This window comes from Phalacrocorax aristotelis, chromosome 18 (genome assembly GCF_949628215.1).
Source record: "Phalacrocorax aristotelis chromosome 18, bGulAri2.1, whole genome shotgun sequence".
Lineage (NCBI taxonomy): Eukaryota > Metazoa > Chordata > Aves > Suliformes > Phalacrocoracidae > Phalacrocorax > Phalacrocorax aristotelis.
This window is the reverse complement of record NC_134293.1, coordinates 7556242-7579161: the sequence shown is the minus strand read 5'-3', so window position 1 is coordinate 7579161 and position 22920 is coordinate 7556242. Positions and strand designations below refer to the sequence as shown.

Genomic DNA, 22920 nt, shown 5'->3' with positions numbered 1-22920 from the left:
AAATATTAATTAGGCTTTTGTCCAATGCCCTCTGGCTTCTGTGCCAAATAGTCTCGGAATAGGAATTTTCACACTGTGCTTCAGTGTGGACTAAAATATTGAACATCAGCTTTCTTTTTTTTACGCTGCCACCTTTTTATTTATATTTGGAAGGTTGTGGGATGTACTTGTAAGAATATGTTCAAGCAGCATACGCTTTGAATCTTTGTTTAGCCTCTAGACTGATGTTAAGTGCGATTTTAAACAGGCAAATTTAAAATACTCTCTTTTGGGAGTAGCTTGTTGCATGGTTACCTCTGCTGCAGAAGGGTAGTTCCTTTGGGCATTATATAGTCTATATATACACGGATAACTTCAAACTGCAATGTCACAAGTGGCATCATTAAGTTAACGCCACTTACTATGCGCATGAGCTTGTACTGGTTTGGCTTGCTCCCCAGGTGAGTCAGAGACCTGTATCCCTGGAAGTCCAGTCTGAAACTGGTGTGATGCTGCTTTTTGTTGATGTCAAAATACCTTGCTCGGGAAGCAGTGGCATCAGTGAATGCCTTCCACGTTTCATTCACCCAGCTACTTTGAGCTGTTAGAAACACTCAGATGAGTAATTTCTCCAGTGTTGTGTTTGGGGACATACTCCACGAGGTTGCATCATGTGTTGATAAATTTTGTTCTGTGAATGCGTTGGTGCTTCTTAGGGCTCTGGCTGAGCCACAGTTATTTGGAAACCTGCTAAGCAGTGGTGTTCCGGGGCTGGGAGGTTTGATGAGCAGCAGGTTAATAATCTGCTGTAGTCTGATGTTACAGATGTAGTTTGGTGGGCTGGAACTGCAGCCGGTACTGCTGCTCTGTTGTAGTGAGGAATCCCTTCTCTGTAAGATTGCCTTTGAACATTTTATGCGTATTTTAAAATGGAGCTTTTATTCATCTGGTGGAATAGATTTCTTTATAGACACTTGGATTTGAGAATATGGAGGACAAGCAGGCCTGTGGTTTCCTGAATAGGTTTTCAAAATGGCAAATTAATCATTAAAAGAAGGGAAATATTTCTCTGTTTAGATTAACAAAATGACTTACTGAATCCTTGAACCTCTTCCTATATACGCCCTGTATTCTGGGCAAGCAGCAGAGACGGGTAAAATGTCAAGCTTGATAGATTGTTGGAGCTGTTTTTTGGTAGTTAAACAATAATGAAACTGTTACATGCTTGCAGGGAAACACTGCTCTCTGTGTGCGGACTTCGTCCTGGAGAAAGTTTCAATTGTTCCAAAGAAGGGCGATTTCTAAAATGCAGCTTCTGTGGCTAGTTGCACAGCTGTCTAAATTACTGGCTGTCTTGAGGCCATTACACAAGCATTACAAAATAGTTTGGAAACAGTTTATTTTTCAGATTCCAAATAAAGTGTAGATTTCAAAGTCCCTTTTGACTATATAATCAAAAAAGTAGAAATTGAAGCTGGTGTTTATATAGAGCGTCATTTGTGCTCTTGGAGCTTAGAACACAGATTTCTTCCAGTCAGAGGCTCATACTTACATAATTCATACCTTATGTTTTTTGGATTGAAAGACTTATCAGTTGTTGCATGTGATCTTGTGTTACCTTGTTGGCTTAGTCAAATCTAGTCTTTTCGTGCTTTTTTTTTCCTGCAAAGGGCTCTTGGGTAAGAGGAGTAAGATCTTGTCTCATGCAGAAGAGAAGCGAGAGGGAGTTGATGCAGGCATTTAATAAAGTCTAAAACCTAACCTCCTTTTTGACAAACTTACTCTGTTTTTATTTATACTTCTTGCTTCTCTGACTTGAAAACAGATCACAATCGAAATAACTAAATCAAGAATGTAATTCTGGGTGAAGTAAGGAATTCCTGAAAATAATTGAAATATGTTGTTTAGCTTGCTGCTGGAGCTTTAGAAGTGAATTGCAATGCCTACAAAATGTGCATAGAGAATGCAGTTGGAATTCAAAGCACCAGTAAATGACTACTTGTATATAGCAAAGTAATGCACTTAAATGCTGCAAGTACTTTGTTTTTCTTTTTATCTGCCAAGGTCTACCTTCAGAGACATCTTAAACCTGCAGATAGCTGTGTCTGATAGTCATGAGTGGTGCTGTGGTGCTGATACTATCTCTGAACTCTTCTGTGGGTGAAAACTTATTTAAAGATTTTCAAAATGTGTACGTTTTAGAGATAATACATAACACTTTTAATACAGTTTTACAATATTAGTTTGTTCACCTTTTGCTGTGTTATGCCATTTGTATCACACTATTCAAACAATATGTTCAACTGCATATAATGAAGCCTTTTCATACAACAGAATATAGGCCAAAGCCAAGCCTAACTCATGAAAAGCTTGACTTTGTCTAAGTGAAGTAAAATGATCGTTCTCAGAATGAGTCCTGTCTTTTCGTCAGTGTTCTGCTCAAAACCTATGTAACTTGGTAAGATATTGCTATGGAGGCCTAGGCTTGTTTTTTTCTTACTTCTGGATGTGGCTCTTAATAACACAAGCTAAGTTTTTTTTTTTTTGCTCTGCCTGGAATAACAGATGCAAGCTTGACATTAAATCTGGAATACGTGGTAGTATTTCCTAAAAACTCTCCTAATAAAAAAAAATGTGAAGAAAAGGATATAAACTCTTACTGACTACTGTATACTTGACTGATCAGATTTAATCCTTGATTATGGAGGAAACAGTGTAAAAATATTTATTGAACCTTCTGAACTTTTAAATAAAAAGTAATTTTTACAACATCCACGAAAGATTTGAAATCTAAAATCCTAGATGTTTTTCTTAATGGCAATTTGATAGTGTGCTGCCTCCTTCTGATGCTATTCTTGTCTCAAATACGAGGAATGTCTGTTTTTTTTATTTGACAAAGCCACATTTATCAGTGAGACTTTTTTTTAAGTTAAAATGCCCCATTAAGTAAAAACAAACTTTCTGAGCAATACTTTATTCTGCATGTTACCATAATTTTCACTGTGAACTGGTAGAGTGAAAACAAACTCCAGGAAAAGAGACCAAAAAACTAACTGGACTTGGATTGTCTTCGCACTTGTGTGAAACAAAGTTGGTCACCAAATCGTCTTGTCCTTTTTTTTTTAATATTTGTGTGTTGTTCTGATGTTAAATTGTTAGGATGCTCTGCAAAAGTGCAAGGAGGTTGTTCACTATAAGCGTTTCTTCCCAGAATTGCCTTACTTCTGTGAGCTGTGATAGTTATTTATATTGTATTAAATATTATGTTAAATATTTAACTCCATTATGAATACAGTCCTACTTTGAAGAAATTAAATAACTTGATTCCTTTTCCTGATGAGGTATTATCTGTATTTTATGTATGGGAAACTGAGGCACATAGAATGGAAGAGGCCCAGATGCACAGCGCGTCTGTAACAGAGCTACACCAAAAATCCTCAGCCCCAATTGTTCCATAATAATTTGTCCCATTACTAATCTGAATGTAATTACCCAGTGGAATTTGTTGAACTTCAGGTTGGGGTTTTTTGTGGTGTGTTTTTTTTTTTTTGAATAGGAGTAAGTGGTATGTGATTTTGTGCGGGTAATCAAAAATGGGTCAGTTTCTGCTAAACTACTGAGCTGAGAAATGTAGAACTCAAAATGGAAGAAAGTTCATGTTGAAGTTATCAGGTTATTGGTGGAAAAAAATTGTGTCGCAGGGAGCCTCTTAGCAGCAGAAGTCATGTTTGCTTGTGCTGAAATGCCAGATAAATTGTTATTTGTTTGGGATCCGAGAACAGAAGTGAAGATGTTTTGAGGTCTTATTTTAAAAATAAGTGTTCTTTGTTGTTCAAGGGCTGTGAAAGTACAAGACAGCATAGTATCTGTTCCCAACTTCCATGATAGTTGGTATGTTGGGTTTTTTTTCCTCTCAATGACCCAGTGCCAGGATTTAGTCCAATACAAAAATCTTGTCTGTCATTTTACAAAGCAAACAAACCCAGAATGGAAAAAAGTGCTTCTCCCACTGACAGAGAAGCAAAATTAAAATGTGTTGATGTCTGTGTGCTGCAAAGCTTGGGAAAAACCCCAACAAACCCAAGGCAAATTAAAAAAAAAAAATTTATTGGTTTACAAAGCCCAATGATTTCTGGAGCACTGACTCATGATGTCTGAATGCTTGGGCTTGCCAAAAGCCATGAACTGAAATGTGACCCTAGTCTGCTGGTCGGCTTGGGCCATATATGGGAAATTTCCCCTTCACGACAAAGGTAGGGCATCCAGAAGACGCAGGTCCCTAAAGGCCCTTTGAGGCTTTGATTACCTTGTATCCTCTCAGTCTCTGAGTCTCCTAGGGATGTTACCCTTCAACTCAGTAACCAAAAATACAGGACAAGATGGTTGTTGGGTTGGTTGATGTTTCAGTTTGAATAAAGGCCAGTTTTCAGTCTGCATTGTTTTGGGGTTACTAGTCCGTAACGTTCTGCAGAGTCTGGGGCTGGAGGAAGAGGATAAGCTGGCAATTGAGCAAGGGCAGTGGTAAAGCAGCCAATTTAGAATCTTTCAGCTCTAGAAAAACACACTGTAGATGGTTGGAAATGGACTTTTTCACAACTGTCCCATGAACATTACAAGTAGTTCATGCTACTCCTACTGACAGACACTGGATGGTAAGGCCTAAACTCTCCCTCAGTTTTCAGGCTCTTAACCCGGGCTGCATGGAAGCGATTTTGAATTTCAAACCCTTCAGTTCTAAAGGGAGATTGGCACAAAAATAAGAATTAATATTCATGGAAATGCTTTAAGAGTGCAACGTCAAAGTATCTCTCCAACTTTCACCTTTACTTACTTCAAATGAGGGTGGGGTATTTTTCCTCATGCACAGATAAGGTAATTAAGCCATAAATAAACTTTTTTATCCCGATATCTTTTGTTGTCTCAGTAATAAAACTAGTATTCAGGTTTGTTGCTTTTTGGTGCTGTATTCAATATCCTGGACCTTCCTGACAAGTTTCTGACAAACTTGTAAGTATTTTTGCAGCCTGGGAGAAGAGAGCTTTCCACACCGTTTCAGATGTGATGTATGTGCTGGTATTTGTACATGTCTACTGAAGGAGATGATACGCAGTTGCATTTTATTCTATTTCAGCACCTAGTTTGGATTTGAATTGAGATTAATTTGGAATAGGCATAGCTAAGAAATGAGTCTGCAGTGGTTTGTGCTTGTTATGATGTGCTTCAATTATATACATTCAGATCTTTTACAGTCTAGCCAAAATCCAATGATCTCTTTTCAGACTACAGTTAAATAGGTTAGAGGTTGCCTACCCGTCTACGTAAATCTCTGAGTGCAATTTTAGTGCAGCCTCATCGACCTGACCGTGTACTTTCCACATGTATGAATTCCATGTGGTTTAGCTTGATTTTCTGCTAAGGTCCTGAAAAAGGAGGGGGGGGGGAGAGTAGGCTTGATGTGTGAGGAATTTAAGGAATTTTGAGGTTATCTTTTGGGTGGGGGTGGAAGATTTAGATATTTACTGTTTAAAAAAAATAAACATGAAGCTTGGCATGAACAGTAATTTATGGGATTTCCAACTGGTGTTATAGCTTATTGGCAAACGCTCTCGATTCTGGGTGCCTGAAAAATAGCACAGAGCCTTTAGAGCATTAGTGCCAACTGCAATCCCAATTTCAGACAAATTTAATGTAATTCTGACTGCTGATACTGCACCACCTCCAACCCAAGCTCAGCTGTTGGATGAACAACACTGCAAGACTTACGACTACTTAAAACTGTCTTCTATTTTGGGAAGAGCTGCTTTAGCGTACTTCATCTCTCTGAATCTTTGTATACCAGGTGGGATAGGGAGTTTCTGTGCACATCGCTGCAGTTTGTGGTGAGACACCTCCTACTTTCTGTGTCCCTACCCTGCCTCTGTGGATGGTGGGTAAGGGTTTTATAAGCTGGAGGAGCTGTATCTGGGATACTGCCTCTCTTTCTCCTCTGTTCAACTGCCCCCATATGCTTGTGCTTCATTCCAAAGATGAACTATGAATTTGTAGTTTATCCAGTTGGAGAGAAACCTCCTGTCACAATGAAACAGGACGTGCAGCTGTCGTTGTAGGCCTCTTGGGCCAAGGATTTCAACGGAAGGAGCTTGATCTCTTTTTATCTTAAGTGGGAACTCTAGTGGTATGATGAAAATACAACTTGACATCCTTTCTCCTCCCCTAGATTGTCCAGCTCCCTGCATGCTCACCTTTCAGAATAGTATCACTGAAGCCATCCAACAGTGGTTACCTTCTTCCATGGTGAAAGCTGAGGTGATTTAAAGCTGTTCCCCTGATGTCCCTGTTTAAACTGTGGAATTGCTCCTGCTTCTTTGCAATATCTGAATGCTGAAGTCATTTAGTTCATACCAGTTTTCTGCAGCACAGCAGAAACTTTGAGTAACTTTCCCTTCTGGGCAATGTAAAATTTGCAAAGAGAGCAAGGTATTTGTAGGAATATGAGGAGGACGTCTCCCTGAAAAGCTTATGTTGTGCCTTTGGAGACTGTTTCTGGCTTTCAGGGGGGCACAGGTCCAGCTAACCTTTCCAGCTATTGCTGCATGGCTGTCATAGCAGAGGGGTCAAGGTGGGATTTGAGATGAAGTCTGGAGAGCATGGAATGATTACCTCCCTTGAATAGAGCTGGTTGAGGAAGGTACACAGTTATTTAAATGTTCATGTTTTCATTTAGCGTTTTATTGCTACATATTGCAATTACAATTTTAGCAGCTACCCTCTGCTTGGGGAAAAAAAAACAGCTGGCTGAAACTAAATCCAAGGAAGACTTGTGATGATGTGTATGAACAAAGAAAAAAATTAAAAAATTCAGAGCCTGAGCCAGCATTGACCTTTTTCCCTGTAATGAAAGGGACTGATTGAAATGGTATGGGATGGTCTAGGATTCCTGGACTGCTCGTTGCTGAAGTTTTGACAGAGAGCTTCCACTTTGCCACTTCTGTGTGTGGGACAAGGGATAAAGACATGTGTACACCCATGCGGGAGGCTAGGAGGGAATGGTAATGAAATGGAGTAGTCTGTAATCTTCTTCAAAGTTTTCTTTCTTTTCTTTCTGGCTTGGTTCATGTTGTATGTTACAGCTGACTTAATTTTGTCTTGCTGATGGACACCATACTAGTGTGAAAGAGTGCGTGGGATTTTTAAAATTGTTTTTCAGCATAGCAGAGTGGAAGGGAGATAGTCTATTTGAAGTCAAAGGACGTTGCTTGGGAAGAGGTGTGGGACTAAGGAATTAAGATAGGCTGGGTAAGAGAAATACTTTTCTAAAACTAGGCCCACGATTGCATTAATCACTTTGTTTTGTGTTAACTTGCTGAAATAATTTCACTGATTTGCAAAGGAAAAAGGCTGTTGTTGAATTTCCATCCTGGCAGATGTCTAGAGACCTAATTACAGTTAATAGCAAGAAGAACTTTTTATCTAAATATTTTTCAACACATAAAATGCAATTTTGGGTCAAAATAAACTGTTTATATTGAAGTAATACACACCCCAGGTACCCAGATCTTTTTAAAACAGAACAGGATTTCCAGGCATCTGATGTTAAAATTGGGGAAAATAGTTTGGTTTTACTTGTTCTACAGAGGAGAGGGAACATGGGCGAGTGTTGAGTTTGCAATTCGGGTGCAAGGCTGGGAGTCAAGTGAGAGGGTTTCTGTTTCTGCCTTTGGAATTAGCTTCCTGTGTAATGCTTTATAAATCACACAGCTTTCTAAAACCATTTTCTCAATTTTAAAATAAAAATTGCAGCTCTCCAATTTCAAAGAGGTGCTTGAAGCTTAGATCCTCTGTGCTTCTGACAGTATCGGTGGGATTTGCTGATGGGTAAAGGCAATTTCCCTGAGGATCTGTAAATCTTCCAGCAAGCAACATCAGCAAGTGTTGCTGAGAGTAAGATTGCAAATTACTTGTCATGTAGCATGCTTATAAACACTGATAAAGCTGCAAAATGTTCTTAGAATGGCCACTGTGGTTTTTTTCATATATTTGAGAACTCTAATTCTTAATTTTCCTCTTCTAAGCAAATTTTCTAAGGGCTTACCTTGCAAACAATTCACTCCCCTGTAAACCAGGTTATAAGAGTATAAAAGGATATTTGTCTGTGTGACGGTTGCTCTGTACCATATAACTAGGAAGTTACCTTGGTACTTCTCGGAATCAGCAATAGTTTAAGGTGATAGCATTTCATTGCAGTTGTGTGTGGCTGTCTCTCTGCTGAACCACTGTGGCCCCGTTCCAGCTTTTTCCTGCGCTGCTTTGCACCCTGCCCCAACGGGCTGCGCTGTTTATGTTCTGCTCGGTGGTAAATGGGTGTCACTTCCTTGATTAAAATGCTGGTGCACAGCCAAATTCTCTTCCTTTGGGTTCGCATGCTCGGAGAAGCAGCGCACCTAGTAAGCACGCACGCTGTTGAATCCCATTGTGTGCCACGCTGCTGGCTGGACGCGTTGGGATGTGCTGCATCTCCTGCCTTCTGAGACACCTGGCACCCACATGAAAAGGCTTTTGAAGGCACCTCTGAGGTGGAGAAGCACAGATGCAGCTGTGTCATGCTGTATTAAAGAGGGTCTGAAGATGGATTACCAGGAGGCACAAGCTGAACTACCAGCTGTGCACTGTCCACATCCAACCGGGAAAGTCTAGACAGTGTATGGGCATGGGTTGCCAGCATCAGCCTGCTCTGTCGAAAGCAGCCAGTGATGTGAGCATGCAGATCTTGTTCAAGTGCAACTGCTAGCCCTGATGTGCCCAACAGCATAGGCACTCTCGGATGCACAGAAGCCTGTCCAAGGCATCACAGAAGGTAACCTGGATGCCCAGTTCTGACCATGCTCAGCGCAGCTTGACCCAAATGCTCTGTCCTCTGCCTTTGTAGCTAGCTGGTTTCTCACCTGAAAAATTTTAGACTGACAAAGTTGCTGATCAGACTGGTGAGTGATCCTGTATTTGTCTTTGCAAAGATTATTGGTGTTGCATACTTGGATGACTAGGGATGTGAAGTGTCTTCAGACATTTTGAAGGCACAGAACAAACTGGACAAACATCTCTTCCCTCCATACCAAAATTTCAGTCTCTCTTCCCTCTGAACACCCATGTTTCTAGCTGTACTGATATTTACTTATGTATCTTTGCAAGTTGTGCATGTTGTCACTTTAGGCACATGGGGACTAGTACCTTTACTCACAAATATATTTTTTTTTTCTATCCCTAGGTGAAACTCTAATGTGTTCAAACCAGTCATTGTATATAGCGAATTAGATTTACATGCTTTGCGATAGCCGGGGCTGGTCCCCACCCTTCATTTTCTTATGCTTTGTACTGGTTAAGACACCACCTCTGCAAATGTCATGCAACCTGCCTCCTTCCCTTGTGCCTCCTCTGAATGACTAATAGTGGATAATAATTTGCTGACTCTTCCACATGTCCCAACATATGGTTGCTCCCATTTATGATAATTCAGGTCTGTGCCTGTGACACAGGCTGATAAAAATATTTAATGCATAAATGTCACTTGAGCAGATTATTCTATAGCTCTATTATCAAGTAAATACTAATTTTTGACCAAGCAAGCTGTGAATTCAGTTTGTAAATGGTAGGCTATTAGTGAAACTATTTTAGCAAGGCATGCCGTATCAGTGCAGGTTTACTGAAGGCAAAAAAAGTAAATTGTGAAAATGAGCAACTATGCAATGCTAATAATGAAACACCAAGATAGTTAACTCATTAAATACTAAAATCACTGTAAAACAGCATTCATGAAAGTGGGATCTGATTAATTTTGCAGGGGCTACAGCATGGAGTAATAATGCAAAAATAATAACTTTAAATGTGCTTTAGCAAGACACTGGTATTTTAAAGCCACACTGCCCTGTTCTAGCTTCCTGAACAGATTTCAGTGATCTTGAAGCTACTAGAAATGGCAGAAACTCCTGCTTCTGTGAATAACATTAATCCCAGCCTTGGTGTGTTGCCTTGAAAGTGGTGTCTTGCCAGTGAATGTGGTTTTGCTGTTGTAGAGGCCACATGATGGATAACAGGTGGGATATGTGGTGATGTATAGCATCTGTAGGTGAAGCACAGAGTCTTTACTGGATTCTGCAGTTTGGCAGTTACCTGGTGTTTGGCAAAGAGGAGGCGAAGGTGGAGAGAGAAGACTGAGACACTCTGCAGTTAATCTCCTGGAAACTGCTGAGGAACAGGAAACGAGTTTGGGATCGTAGGGGGTTCTGAAAGGTAGTAAGAAGGTAGCCAAGGAGAATGGCCTCCGATGAATGAGATGGAAAGAGGATTATGATGGTCCAGGGAGCTAATAGAAAAGAAGCTCATTGCGGTGAACAGTCTTCCTCTAATATAAACAGTATATAAACAGTGATCCCTGATACTCCAGCCAGCAAGGTTATGGCATGAATATTGCATATATAGTGAGAACCTGTGTTCAAACTTCAGTTTTTAATGAAGGTGGAATTAAAAATCCAGGCTTGCATTATGGATACAATCTTCAACAGTGTATGGGAGGAAAACTTTGACATCACTGGCATTTCCTTCAGAATTAAATCATGCTTGCAAATTTATACAAAACTCATGGTGATGTATAGAACATGTTAATGAACAGGTGGTGAAATGAATTTCACTCTTCTGTTTAAAATCAGCAAAGGGAATCACAGCATTCACAGCTTCATACTGGCAGTCTGTCAGGGCGTGGTAGTGTGCTAGCACCGCTTTGCCCACAGACCATGGCAAGCAACTCCCTGCCTCGTCCAATATTTATTGGATTTCTTACGTCTTTTCCTTAAAGAAACTCAAGAAAGAAGATAAAACAATCCCCCTTCCTAAAAACAGATACAGCATGATGATTGCCATGTGGTGGATGTGTTTGCAGGGCCAGGATAGAGCATTTAATCTTGCATCTCCACCCTTGGTGAAGCTCCTTCTTGCCTCGCCCTTGCAGGTGCTCCAAGCACAACATGCAGTTAGGAGGTAGGGCAGGTACTTGTTGGCTGCCGGAAGCCATCTGTTGAGTGCCTGCCATATGGGTGTCAGTTCCCCCAAAATGCGCTCAGCTGTATAGTTAAAACATTTTCCTGTGGCTCCCATTGGAGCATCGTGTCCAAGAATAATGAGGACTGCTGATATGGGTAATGCCTGTAACATTAGTCATGCCAGTAAGTCAACATCTTTTATTCAAGAAGTTGCTTGACAATTCCTGAAATCTATGGTGCTGTTAACTTTTCCAAACTGACATGTTAATACTAGTCAGGTTACTAAGTGTTTACCAAGCCCTGGAGCACACCGAAGAAGTAGCTCTTTCTGCTGGTAAATTTTGTGGCTGGGCATTTATTTAGCACTTTGGTGTGACTGGGGACCTCCTTGCATGCAGAACAGCTGTTGATCTGCAAAAGATTGACGGGCTTTACACAGAACAGTGCTTTCTAGTTATGATGCTCAAACTCTGCCACATCTGCGCCAACCGCCCATCCGTCAAAGCATTGCTTATGGAAATTACCAGTTTCTGGATGGTGCTGACCACGTTCCTCTAAATGGGTAACAAAATATAGAAGGGAATAATTAGGCTGTAGAAAATATTGTGGAGATCCCTAGGAGTTTGCCGTCCTGAAGTTTCACCGTGAAATTCTGCTTGCTGCTACCAGTTGTCTCCCACTGGCAGTGCTTATTTCCTCAGGTCTAAAACTGATGCTGTACAGAGCAAAGGAGGAATCCCTCTTGAAGCAGTTGCTGAATCTTACCTGCATTTCTTCTTGTTGGAGTGCAGCTGTAGGCAGGTACTGAGATGTTTTAGCATCTTAAGCCTCAGTCATATCTGCTTGGTAGCATAGCTGCCAGTTAGCAAAGCTTCGCCTAACTCGAGGCACCATTTTAAGCTCCTGTGTAGCATCTACTGCATGTTCCAGGTATCGACGGTGCAATTCTTGTTTTTCAGCCATTGTGTTCTCCTGGGGATTTGGAAATGGTAGCAGATATCTACAAAATTAGTTGGGTCAGTGTTGACTGAGATGCAGAGCGTGATGGCCACTGTATGGGCAGCAGTGGAAATGTTTGAGAGCTCCTTTTCTTGCACTTGGAGCGGTCTGTGCTGCAGCTGGAGCAGGATCCGGCATCGTCTGGGTGCTGTCCCTGACCTGTACGCTGTCTTGAGAGGTGATGGTTGCTGGCTGGCATCTCTGGGATAATCTGGATGAAAGACGTACCTCTCAGTGTGACTGAAGGAGAATCCTGCTTTGGGAAAGAGCTGGGTAGTGGTGCAAAAGAATCGTCGGACACCTGCTTTCAGTGCAGACCACGTGTGCGGCAGGAACCCACCAGCTCCCTGAAATGCCGATAGCGAAGGGAGGGCTGTCCGTTTCTGTGTGGCTATCTACCATCAGCACAAGGCGGTTTTCAGTGAAGCATCTTTGTCAATGTAAATGCTGCATGTAGACAAACCCTAACTTAAACTTACACCTACACATAGAGGTCCTTATATAATTAAAACCTGATGTACAGTGGTGTGCCTGAGTTGTATGAATGGCTGTTGTGTTCCCATGTGCTCCTTTCTCTTAAAGATGGGAGATACCTTTGGAAAAATGTTACAGACCCAGAGGATGGTGGTGGTGATTAGTTGTTTGTTTATGGACGTTTCCCTTCCCTGCTTTTGTAGTTGAGTGGGATTAAGGTTCTTCTAAAGCAACATCCGAGCCTTTTGTCAACCTTTTCATTTCCTGGCAATTACACAAAACTACAGCTCCAGCTGAATGCTGAGTTCTGCCTTATTTTATCTCGGTTTCTGCGCTCCCTTGTGTTTTTCTTCCCAATGCTGGACATGTTGCAATGTTCCAGAGTGAACTAGTGGGCTGTCTTTTTATTTTTTTAATTCTTTTTTTGGAAAACAATGTTTTTGGGGCAGGCAGTAGCCCAGCTGTGGGTGGCCTTCAGTTTGCAGGGGTCCTTGAATCAGGAAGGAAACTTGACTATAGACGCAGTTTTTCCGCTGCTGTGGAGGTTGTGAATACTCGTTTGTGCAGCTTTTGTGGTGTTTAGATTTGCAATTCCTAGGAACAAATTAAACCTCCAAACAGCATAGTTCAGAACAGAAAATCTGTATTTTTGCAATAGAAAGGATGTGTTAACTTTGGAGTGGGACCAATAGCTTGAAAATTAACGTGCAGGAAGAAGGAGTTATTGTTCCTTTTATGTATGATATCTAAAGTATGTGTTTTGATTGCAGTGCAGAACTAATACGAGTGCATGATATGTTATTTCTGTTTGTGGAATGCTTCTCTCCATGTATTTATTGAGTGATAATTACCCCTGCTTATATGGGATGAGTGCCTTGGCATGTGAAACTAATCATTAGGCTAAGACACTGCAGTTATGCCATTAATGTTTTCAGGCTTCAGATCCCTGTGTGTCAGTAAGAACTCGCACTGTTTTTCATTTATTCTTGTTTATGCTTATAAATAATAACTGTGTTCAAGCATATTATTTTCTGACACCAGGTTTTGTACACGGGGATGTAACAGGAATCAAAGCTGTTGGTGGCCTGTAGGATCTCATTTTGCTGCATGGTGACTATCCCAAGTGATTTCTGTGCAGAACACACATGTTCCTGCCTGAGGTAGTTTGCTGTTTGAGGCTGCTGGGGAGGCATGGCAGCTTGCTTGCTCTGAGAACAGCTCCAAATGATGTGGGAGGAGGATGGTCAAGGCACCTCCACAATTTTATGTCAGCACTCAGTGAGAGGTTTGTAGGGAATGGAGAACACACTGATGCCGCTTTAGCATTGTGATTTTTAGCATTGTGATTTTCAGCATTTGGTAGAATCAGCATTTGATGGCTTTGCTATCACAAGTATCTGCAGTAATAGTCTTGCGCCCTGTGTGTCTCTGCCATGCCTTTGGTCACCGCAGTCCTTCCAGCAACCAGCTGGGGCTCCTTTCTGTCGGTTACTGTTCTTTTATTAGAGACCTATTTGCAATTTACACTACAGCATTGTGCACATCAGTTACACTAAGAATTGTTTCTGTCGTGAATCTGTAGATTTTTCACTTAAACATGATAATCTGCTGAGCCTGCAGGGTAGAGTTCATTGGTAAGCTCACCATTGTGGATTTTGAAAGGCATATGTCCACTGCAGTGACAGCGGTAACTTTGACGAGCCAAATTCAGCTAGATTTTGAAAAGATGAAAGATGCCACTAAAGCTACAGATACTGGAACAGCACCAAGCTGCAAAAGCTTCCTGATTCAAGTACATCAACCCAAAAGACTTAACACATCTTAAATTAAACTGAACACTGTTAGTATATTATGCTAAATAACTTTTAGGACTCGCACCAGCCTCCTTCCCTTGGGAATCTGGAGTTTTACAGTGGCAATACTTACTGAGGCGAAACAAAGGAATTGGCTGTAGAACTGAGAGATGTCTTATTATTTCCCGAAGTTTATGAAATTGAGCAGTCCAACACTATTGGTGATGGGCCTGATTTTTAAGTCATAAAAGAAACACAGTCCAGGAACTACAGTGTGAATACAGAAATGCAGAGGAGGCAATTTGTATTCTGTTTACCAGTAAGTGATGACACATGGTGTATGCTCTAGAAACTGAATGCCCAGATGAATTCAGATTTCTTTGTAAACTCCCAAAAGCAAGTTTATAGCAGTGTGTTTCTGGAATCCTTCTGCATGGGTGGTCTTAGACTCCCAAACTGTGCATTTTGCACTGGACTGATAAGATTTTAGGTAAGAGTGTGTTTGTAGATATAAAATTAATTGGCTTGCAAAAAAAATAAACAAGCAATTATGTGTCTCAGATGCAATTGTTCTCCCAAGTAAGTTACTGGAAGCTAATGTTTGATTTTTCGTAAGTTACTGACGTTTACTTGCTGTGTGATGATTTAGCCTTGTAATGCTGCAAATTCAGTTGAGAACTGGCATAGGTTAAATCAGTGGCTCCGCTGTCCTTGTCTTTTATTTTGTCTGTTTAGATTTGTAGCTGTAAATCTCTAGAGGGATTTAGAATAAAAACAAAGAATAGTCATCCCTGATCTTGCTGCTGATTTTATTTAAATAATGTATGAGACATAACTTGAGCTTCTGTTTGCTTTTCCCAATGCACAAAAACCCAAAGTCTGTGTGTTACGGCTTACATGGAATAGAGACAGTCTGTTAGAGCAAACGTGATCAGAGAGTCTCGTACACCCAACTGGAACATAAAGCTTACCTTATCTTTGCTCTAATCTCTTAACTCTAAGGAATTCCAGTAATAAATATCCTGAACTTTATTTGTCCTTTCTCACCAAAGGCATACCATGCCGGACTGGGTGTGTGTGGTTTTCGCACGTGCTTGGAAGCTAGAGGAAAGAGCAAAACTTAAAAACACATTGTCAAAAATGAATTGCTGGTGGGAAATTTAAATATGCATTTTATGCTTTGTTCTCACTTTAGCTGACAGATTGCTTCCCGTGCCATTTCTAACGTGTATCTTTTCCGCTTTCAGTTACTATGTGGGCAAGCTGTTGTAATTGGCTTTGTCTGGATGGCTCATCTGAAGAGATGCAGCCGCAGCCGCAGCAGGGAGCCAGAGCCCAAGCCTATTCCAACCCCGGGTACAGCTCCTACCCGTCTCCCACGGCTTCTGAACAGAGCTGCAAAGCCTGTGGGGTGCGCTTCGACAGCTCCTCGAGGAAGGTGAGTCGCAAACATCATCTCTGGCGCTGCTTAGGGGAGCGTTCAGTTTGACTGCAATATGCCATCTGACTTCCATTTGATTACAAAAAGCCAATTTGAAGAGAAATGGGTGTGCATTAGAGGCCTTTGATTTGAGGACATACCATATGGGAAAAGACAGCTTGCATTTGCTTCTGTGTCTTTAGTCATTCGTTCGCAATTAGCGGACGTAGTTAAAGATGACTGGAAATGTGGTAGTTAACCTTCACTAGACTTGGCTTTCGCAGGCACTGCAAGAAGGCAGCCAAGCTGCTTATAGTCATTTAAAGGAGCATTAACTTGAACATGAGTTTTCAAATTTGTTATTTTAAAATGCTAATGCCCTTTAAAAAAAAAAAAAAAGCTGTGGCAAGAAGTTTAGTAATCTGCTTGTGCTCTCAGTAAAGGAAGATCTACACATCTCTTTTCCAAATGATTGTTGCTCCGATGGAAAAGCCATATAAGTTTATTAAGGGTGTGTGTTAAATTGCTGAAGCTCAGTGCCAAAAAATAGAACACCTAAGCCATTTTATCTTGCTTGTAAACTTCATTTGTGACCGCATAGATGCCAAACTAATTGTTGCCACAAGGTTTTTAGTTAAATGGCAAACCCTGTCTGGGACATTATTTGGGCATGGTGGTTTCTATAATGCTGCTTGAAAAATGTTTTGGTAAGGAAAGTTGTTCAGAGTCCAAACTCTGTGGCTTACGAATTGTCTTACGTATAGCATGATGCTGAACTTAATAATGTGAGAACTTAAAAATTGCAGAGAATTTTGGCCACAGCCCTTTTAGATTAGATGGGGAAATAATAAATTAGTCTTTCCTGAAGCTTTTTATTCATGCATGCTGGCAGATACCAGAGAGGTGGTTGCTTGGCAGAGCTGTTGCTTTCTACTCAGAACAGGGATGTTTATGCATATTTGCACAGAGAAGTGTTACTGCTCCAGAAATCACTACAAATTTAAATTTTGGTAATATATTTTGGGGGTTGGATATATATATATATATTAAAGTATTTTGGGTACGTAAGTATGCTTAGACTTTTTCTGACAGTAGGCAGATTCTGGGTCAGGTGAGAATGGCGCAGTCACTCCATATGACTCAGCACAGTGTTGTCTTTAGCATTGTCCTCGTTAATGTGATGTATCTTTGCAAACACTTGTGGAAAGAATAATTCTGAATTCAGTGCTTATTCTTCTGCGTAGTGGCAGAGAGTGGATGTAGATATTTCAGCTCTTGAAATGAAAACAATTCATGCAGTTAAGTATGGATAATAACAGTAGCAGTGCTAAACCATGGTCCCATTTTTCCTGGTATCTTCTAAAACATATGTTCTACTATAAACTGTTTTTACAGCAGTCTCTGGTGTAAGAGCCATCAGTGCGGCTCCAGACAGCGACAGCACACTGACTGATTGGGGCTGGGTAAAGCGCTGGTGTGCATGTTGTAGAGGGTCTGCTCAAGCAGTTTAAGACGCACCTGCCCCCAGCAGACTTCCTGGGTTTTCTGCTGGAGCTGGCTGTCAGTGTCACCGGGGCAGCAGAGCACAAGGTGTGCTTGTGTCTCAGCTGCTCCTGTTCAGTGCAGACAATCAGTGAAAATGAGTTTGAGGTTTATATTCTGTATTGCGGATGGGGGGTCCTAAACCTTCCTTCCGCCCTCCTCCCGCCACCACAACTACTGAGCAGTAATCACTGGGACTGACTTGAGCTAGATGGCTGCAGGTGGCAAAGCTGCATCACCTGCAGGAAGGTCTGCTAGAACATCCAGCAGCCCTTGGTCTCGGTCTCCAGAAGAGAATTTGAGAAAAGGAACTGAGTACATAACTTGTAAAACACTGACATGTTTGTAAGCCATGTTAATTCTTTAATTCTGTTGATATGGACCAAGAAGTGTATGAAATCTCACTTGGCTGCAATGAGAGCACCAAAACCTCTGCGTTTTGTCCCAAGAGAGGCAGTACCTTTGAACTCTAGCATCCAGTTAATGTTTACACTGAAGTACAACAGGTAAAAATTAATTCCTTCCACACTGACCATGAGATAACCTAGACTGATTTCAAAAAAACCCAACCAACCGATAACACCACCCCCACCACCCCACAAAACAAAAGCAGAACGATGATATGATGGTACCTTAGGTACTTTTATCATAACTGTATTTTAACTTTCATATAAGATTGCACCTACTCACAGGATTAGGGTAAGGGAAGGTTTGAATGGAGCATATATTTATAAGATGCTTTTAACTGTTGGAGCATCTTTGAAGGATGTGAAACTTAATCATGGTAGCAGAAATCTCTGAGATTTTTGGTGTTTTCCTTCTCTTAGATGACTTTTTTGATCTTGGTTTTCTGTAGCAAACTGATTCCACAAAATCTTTTAAATTTAAAACCAGCATTTTTCGTTTCCTTCTCTGCCAATAGAAAGCTGTGGCAGGCATTCTTGGTGGATGGGTCAGATTGTTATTCCTTCCACCCCCCTCTTGTGATTTTGGTGCCTTAAATTGGCTGACATTTTCAGGAAGATGCTTTTCTTTGCATACTTACAGAAAAAGCTCCTGGCAAGCGAGAGTGTAAGATGAAAAAAACCAACTCCGAACAACAGTAGCTGTAGTGAAAGCTTGAATGTTGGTATTTCTTCATTTTATCCTGCATACAGGGAAGAGCCAAGTGTATCAAAGCCCCATCCTGGTATCTCTGGGAGACTTTGCTGTTAGAGCAAACAACCAGGAACAGCTTCCATTCTGGACAAGCTTCTGATTTAAAGTATTTCACTTCTGTTTGACCATCCTGTGATTGTGCTGCCAGTTCGTAAGCAGCATTCAGGAGTGGTCTGACCTTTTAGTGACAGGATTTAATTTACAACATAATTTGAAACTAATCTGAAGAGAACAGTGTATTCAATCATTGCCCTTTCAGTCCAAGGTCAACAAATATATCAAAGCTGTAAAAGCTGCTTAATACTGAGTTGCGGCAAACAGCTTCTGTGCGTGTTTAAATACTTGATGCTCAGAGACTTGATGTCTCTGCTCAGAGACAGGCTGGGGAATTTTTTTTGCTCTGGAGATGAATCCTAGTGGTGAACTGATAAGCCAGAGACATGCCTGGTTTTATTTTGACTTCTCAAATGTATCATTTGATAACTAAGGCAGACTTGTGTTATTACTGTTAATTGCTTGCAAAAAACATGTTGGATAATGCAGCCCTTGTACTGTGCCCGCTTACGTGATACCTAAACACATAAGTACTCCAGTGAGGGTTTTCTGGCTGGAAGGCCCTTGGCCTTACAGCGGTTCCCTTTGGAGCCAGTTTGGTGGTCTGCAGAGCATGGGGAGGCTTCCCCCTGCAGAGGAAAGCAGGACTGTTTGGGGTTTCGTTTTTGGTTGGCTTTTTTCCCCTCAGTGCTTCTGATTGCTCCCGTCAGGCGGGTGATTGAGAGAGGGAGAGCGTTGTCAGCGGGGTTATTTTCCATTACTTGGCCTTTGTGGAGTGTTTGTTCCCCCACTCTAGGCACATGCACAACCAGTAGTTCCTGTCTCTGCCCTGAAAATGTCCCAAGAAACTGGATTGCTCCTGCAATCGTAGGGTCAAAAGCAGTCAGTTACATGCTAATGTATTTTATAATGACCAAGTTAAGGAAAACTTCTCAGAACTGGATGGTATGTGGAGATTGCCCTTCCTGTCTTGCTTTGCAGTTGATGAAAGTCACTTTTCCTTGGCAGGCCCCCAAACAGCAATTTTCAGATGAGGTTTCATTTTTGCATGACCAGAGACTCTCTCTGTGGTAGAAACTTCCATATCTTAAAATGCTTGGGCAGGAAATTGGGATTCTTTCCACTAATTGTCATTATAAGTCTATTACAGGGTCTAAATGAGAAGTCTGTCGGTTATAATTGTAAGGGGGTGTGTGGGGCAAGGAGGCTGCCAGGCTGTGAAGGGGATCAGAAGCAGCGTATATAAGCAAGTTATGTGTTTACACCTTTTAAAACATGAGAAACATCTGCTTTCTTTGAACTGTGGAGTTAAAAGTGTACTTTAATCACTAGAAGCAATTAATGAAACAAATTTTTTTGTCTGAGTTTGTATTTGTTGCTTCTCCAACTCTGCATGTGTGTTTTTCCTTGCATAGCTCTGACGGGTCAGGATGTCAGGATTTCATAGAGATGCTTGTCTTCTCTGAGACTGTGAATTAGCATTTTTAACCAGCACTGAAACCAGTTCTTTCTTCCCTCAGGACTTTTAAAAGGAGCATAATGCGGCTGTTCTGCTGCTATTCCTATTGGAAAATGTAGAATTTGACTTTCCAAAGTGTTGAACAGTCAAGTTTCTGCAGAAGTCAACATGGACTGTGAGTGCTTGGAACTCTGAAAATAGAGCCCTGAGTGACGAGACCAGAACAGTATAAAATATAAATATTAAACAACAGAATTTAATCTGTAAAGTTTTTAAACATCTGGGGCCTAATATTTCTGAAACTTCCAACACTTTCTGTCTAGCACCTACTGGCACACAGTGTGTGTATTATTTTCAAAATAAGCTGGCTATTTTTGTTGCATAAATAAACGTTGAATTCTTTGTCTGTCAGACACTGTAAACCGTGCTGTTTCCTTTTCCTCGTATAGTGGAGAAAAAGAGATTCATTTAGTGATTGCAGCAGATTGGAAGGGAAAAAAAAAAAGAGGGGAGGGGAAGGTCACTCATAGCAAGCATTAAATATATGAAATACAGAAATATTTTGAAGTAGTTCCCTCCAGTGCTAGAGCTTTCTTAATGCACAGAGGAATATTTCATTGTTTTATAAAGCAACGCACAATGAACTGTAATTTATTTGACAGTCTGCTGCCTCATCGATATCTCCTGATTTCATCTGTGGCTTAAATTGGATTCACAGGTCCAGAATAAGGTGCGGAAAACTCCTGTCATTTGAGGGAGTTTTCTAAGAATACAATATTTCATTCTGGGTAAATGCAGTGTAAATAGTGCTTTTTCTAAGAACTGTGAGGAATCTAGGGATCTGCTCATGGGATCAATCCTTTTCCTCATCTAGGAACATGAGTAACATACTTGGCACCTTTTCGTAAATTAGAAGGTTTTGACTATGCTTTAACAGCGGCTACTACTTTGGCTTCCAGGTGGTAGGGGAGCGCTGCCTGCGGTCGCTGTGCGCCTCAGTTGCAGGTCATGGTGGATCAGTTTGATTCTCTTCACTTCTCTTTACCAGCACATCTGCTTGGACTGTAAGAAGAATTTTTGTACGTCCTGCTCAAACCAGCCCGAAGGCGGTCCCCGTCTCTGCCATCTATGCCAGCGTTTCCGAGCCACAGCTTTTCAGCGGGAAGAATTGATAAAGATGAAAGTGAAGGATTTGCGAGACTATTTGGCACTCCGTGAGATTTCCACAGAGTTGTGTCGTGAAAAGGAGGACCTGGTATTTCTGATTCTTGGCCAGCAGCCTGTAATTACCCAGGAAGATCAGATAAGAACAAGTCCATTTCATACTAGTGCCTCTGGACATCAAGACTTTGTGATTCTCCCACCAACCAGCATAGCATCTTCTACCTCACACGATGCGTCTCCCATGTCTGCAGATCCCATCTCAAGTTCATCAGCTCAGGAACATCAACAGGTACAGTCTCTAGCCAGAAGCGTCTTTGGCAAACTCAGACATCTCTATTTTTGGACTAACTACTAAGCCGTTGCCCGAGGTTTTCCAAGTAGGTCATGTGCCAAAGAAGTTTTACCCTAAAGATGCCTGCTTAAAAAGCAAGGAGGGCTTCTGTTTGGAACAGATGAAGAAATATTTCAGCTGCGTTTTATGCATGTCCTCAGGTTTGTTTTTAATTTTGAAGTGAGGACCTCACACTTTCTTACAGAACAATTAGGAAAGTAAGATGAGTTATTTTACACTGCCTTGCTGTGTAAAACTGTGACACTGTCACCAACTTTGTGCTATTCCTTTTCTGCACTAGTGGAATTTAATTTGGTGGGGAGCGCTGAATATATTGAGCGTTCACTCTGAGAACATCAGTTTTGTGATGCATTTTCTCTGGTGCTCTGGCCCACGCTTGCTTTTGCCACTAGATACTCCTGTGACTGGTTCCTTTGGTACTTGATGCCTGTTGGTGCCCAGATCTCCCTGTGTGTTCGTGTTGACAACTTGCTGCCCTAGTGAGACCTCATTTGGAGTGCTGTGTCCAGTTTGGGGGCCCGCAGTTTAAGAAGGATGTGGAACTGCTTGAGCAAGCCCAGCGCAGAGCTGCCAAGATGATCAGGGACTGGAGCATCTCCCTTATGAGGAAAGGCTGAGAGACCTGGGTTTGTTCAGCCTGGAGAAGAGAAGGCTGAGGGGGGACTTCATAAATACCTATAAATATCTGAAGGGTGAGTGTCAGGACAATGGGACTAGGCTCTTTTCAATAGTGCCCAATGACAGGCCAACGGGCAACAGGCGTAAACTGAAACACAGGAAGTTCCAGCTAAACATGAGAAAAAAATCTTCCTTGTTCACGTGCCAGAGCAGGGGCACAGGCTGCCCAGAGAGGCTGTGGGGTCCCTTCCCTGGAGACATTCAAAACCTGCATTCCTGTGCCCCCTGCTCTGGGTGTGCCTGCTGTGGGGGCTGCCTGTGTCTGTGGGGGTTGGATGAGATGATCTCTGGAGGGCCCTTCCAACCCCTACCAAAAAAAAAAAAAAAAAGGATGTAGGTGTTAGATGAAACAGTTATTACCATTCTTTAATTCGTGCACAAGGCAGCAAGCACAGTTTAAAGTAATTTTGGAACTGAAACTGATGAGAGAGATGATTGTGTGATGGGTGAGGTTTTTGGTGTCTTTGCACTCAGGTCCATAGAAGACAAAACCTAAGTATGTTGTCTTCTGTTTATGATGAACCCTGCAGTTCTGATGAACCTTGGCAGGGATGTTTGAGCTTAATTTTTTAATTGACTTTGTTTTGTTTGTCTTTCTGCTATCTGGTATGGGAGGTTTACTCAGTGTTTGACATCTGCTCCTAGTCCTATTATGAAGTTAACAGGTGTATGGACCAGAGCTGTGAAAGTGTGTGTGCCTTCTACTTCCTCAGCACATATATCTGGTACAAAAGTAGGTTTCGTGGGAGGACATTTTTTGCAGATCATTCTAAGTCCTTTTCTTTCTCTAGTTTTCTGGATATTGCCATTCCAATTTT

The 22920-nt window shown here is 41.4% G+C and overlaps 1 protein-coding gene across 10 annotated transcripts in view; it reads left to right on the top strand.

Annotated features, from left to right (window-relative positions):
• The window catches only part of RFFL (ring finger and FYVE like domain containing E3 ubiquitin protein ligase), a 33115-nt gene that overhangs the window by 4319 nt on the left and 5876 nt on the right, over positions 1-22920 (top strand). For 5 of the 10 annotated variants that reach the window (XM_075113447.1, XM_075113444.1, XM_075113443.1 and 2 more), the window contains 2 exons: positions 15523-15713; positions 20957-21361. In XM_075113447.1, the coding sequence (XP_074969548.1) occupies positions 15528-15713; positions 20957-21361 (591 nt within the window). In that variant the 5' untranslated portion in view covers positions 15523-15527. Of the gene's footprint in view, positions 1-2043; positions 2136-8942; positions 8961-15169; positions 15427-15522; positions 15714-20956; positions 21362-22920 lie in introns of those variants that run through there. The other 5 variants (XM_075113450.1, XM_075113440.1, XM_075113441.1 and 2 more) reach the window with 3 other exon arrangements.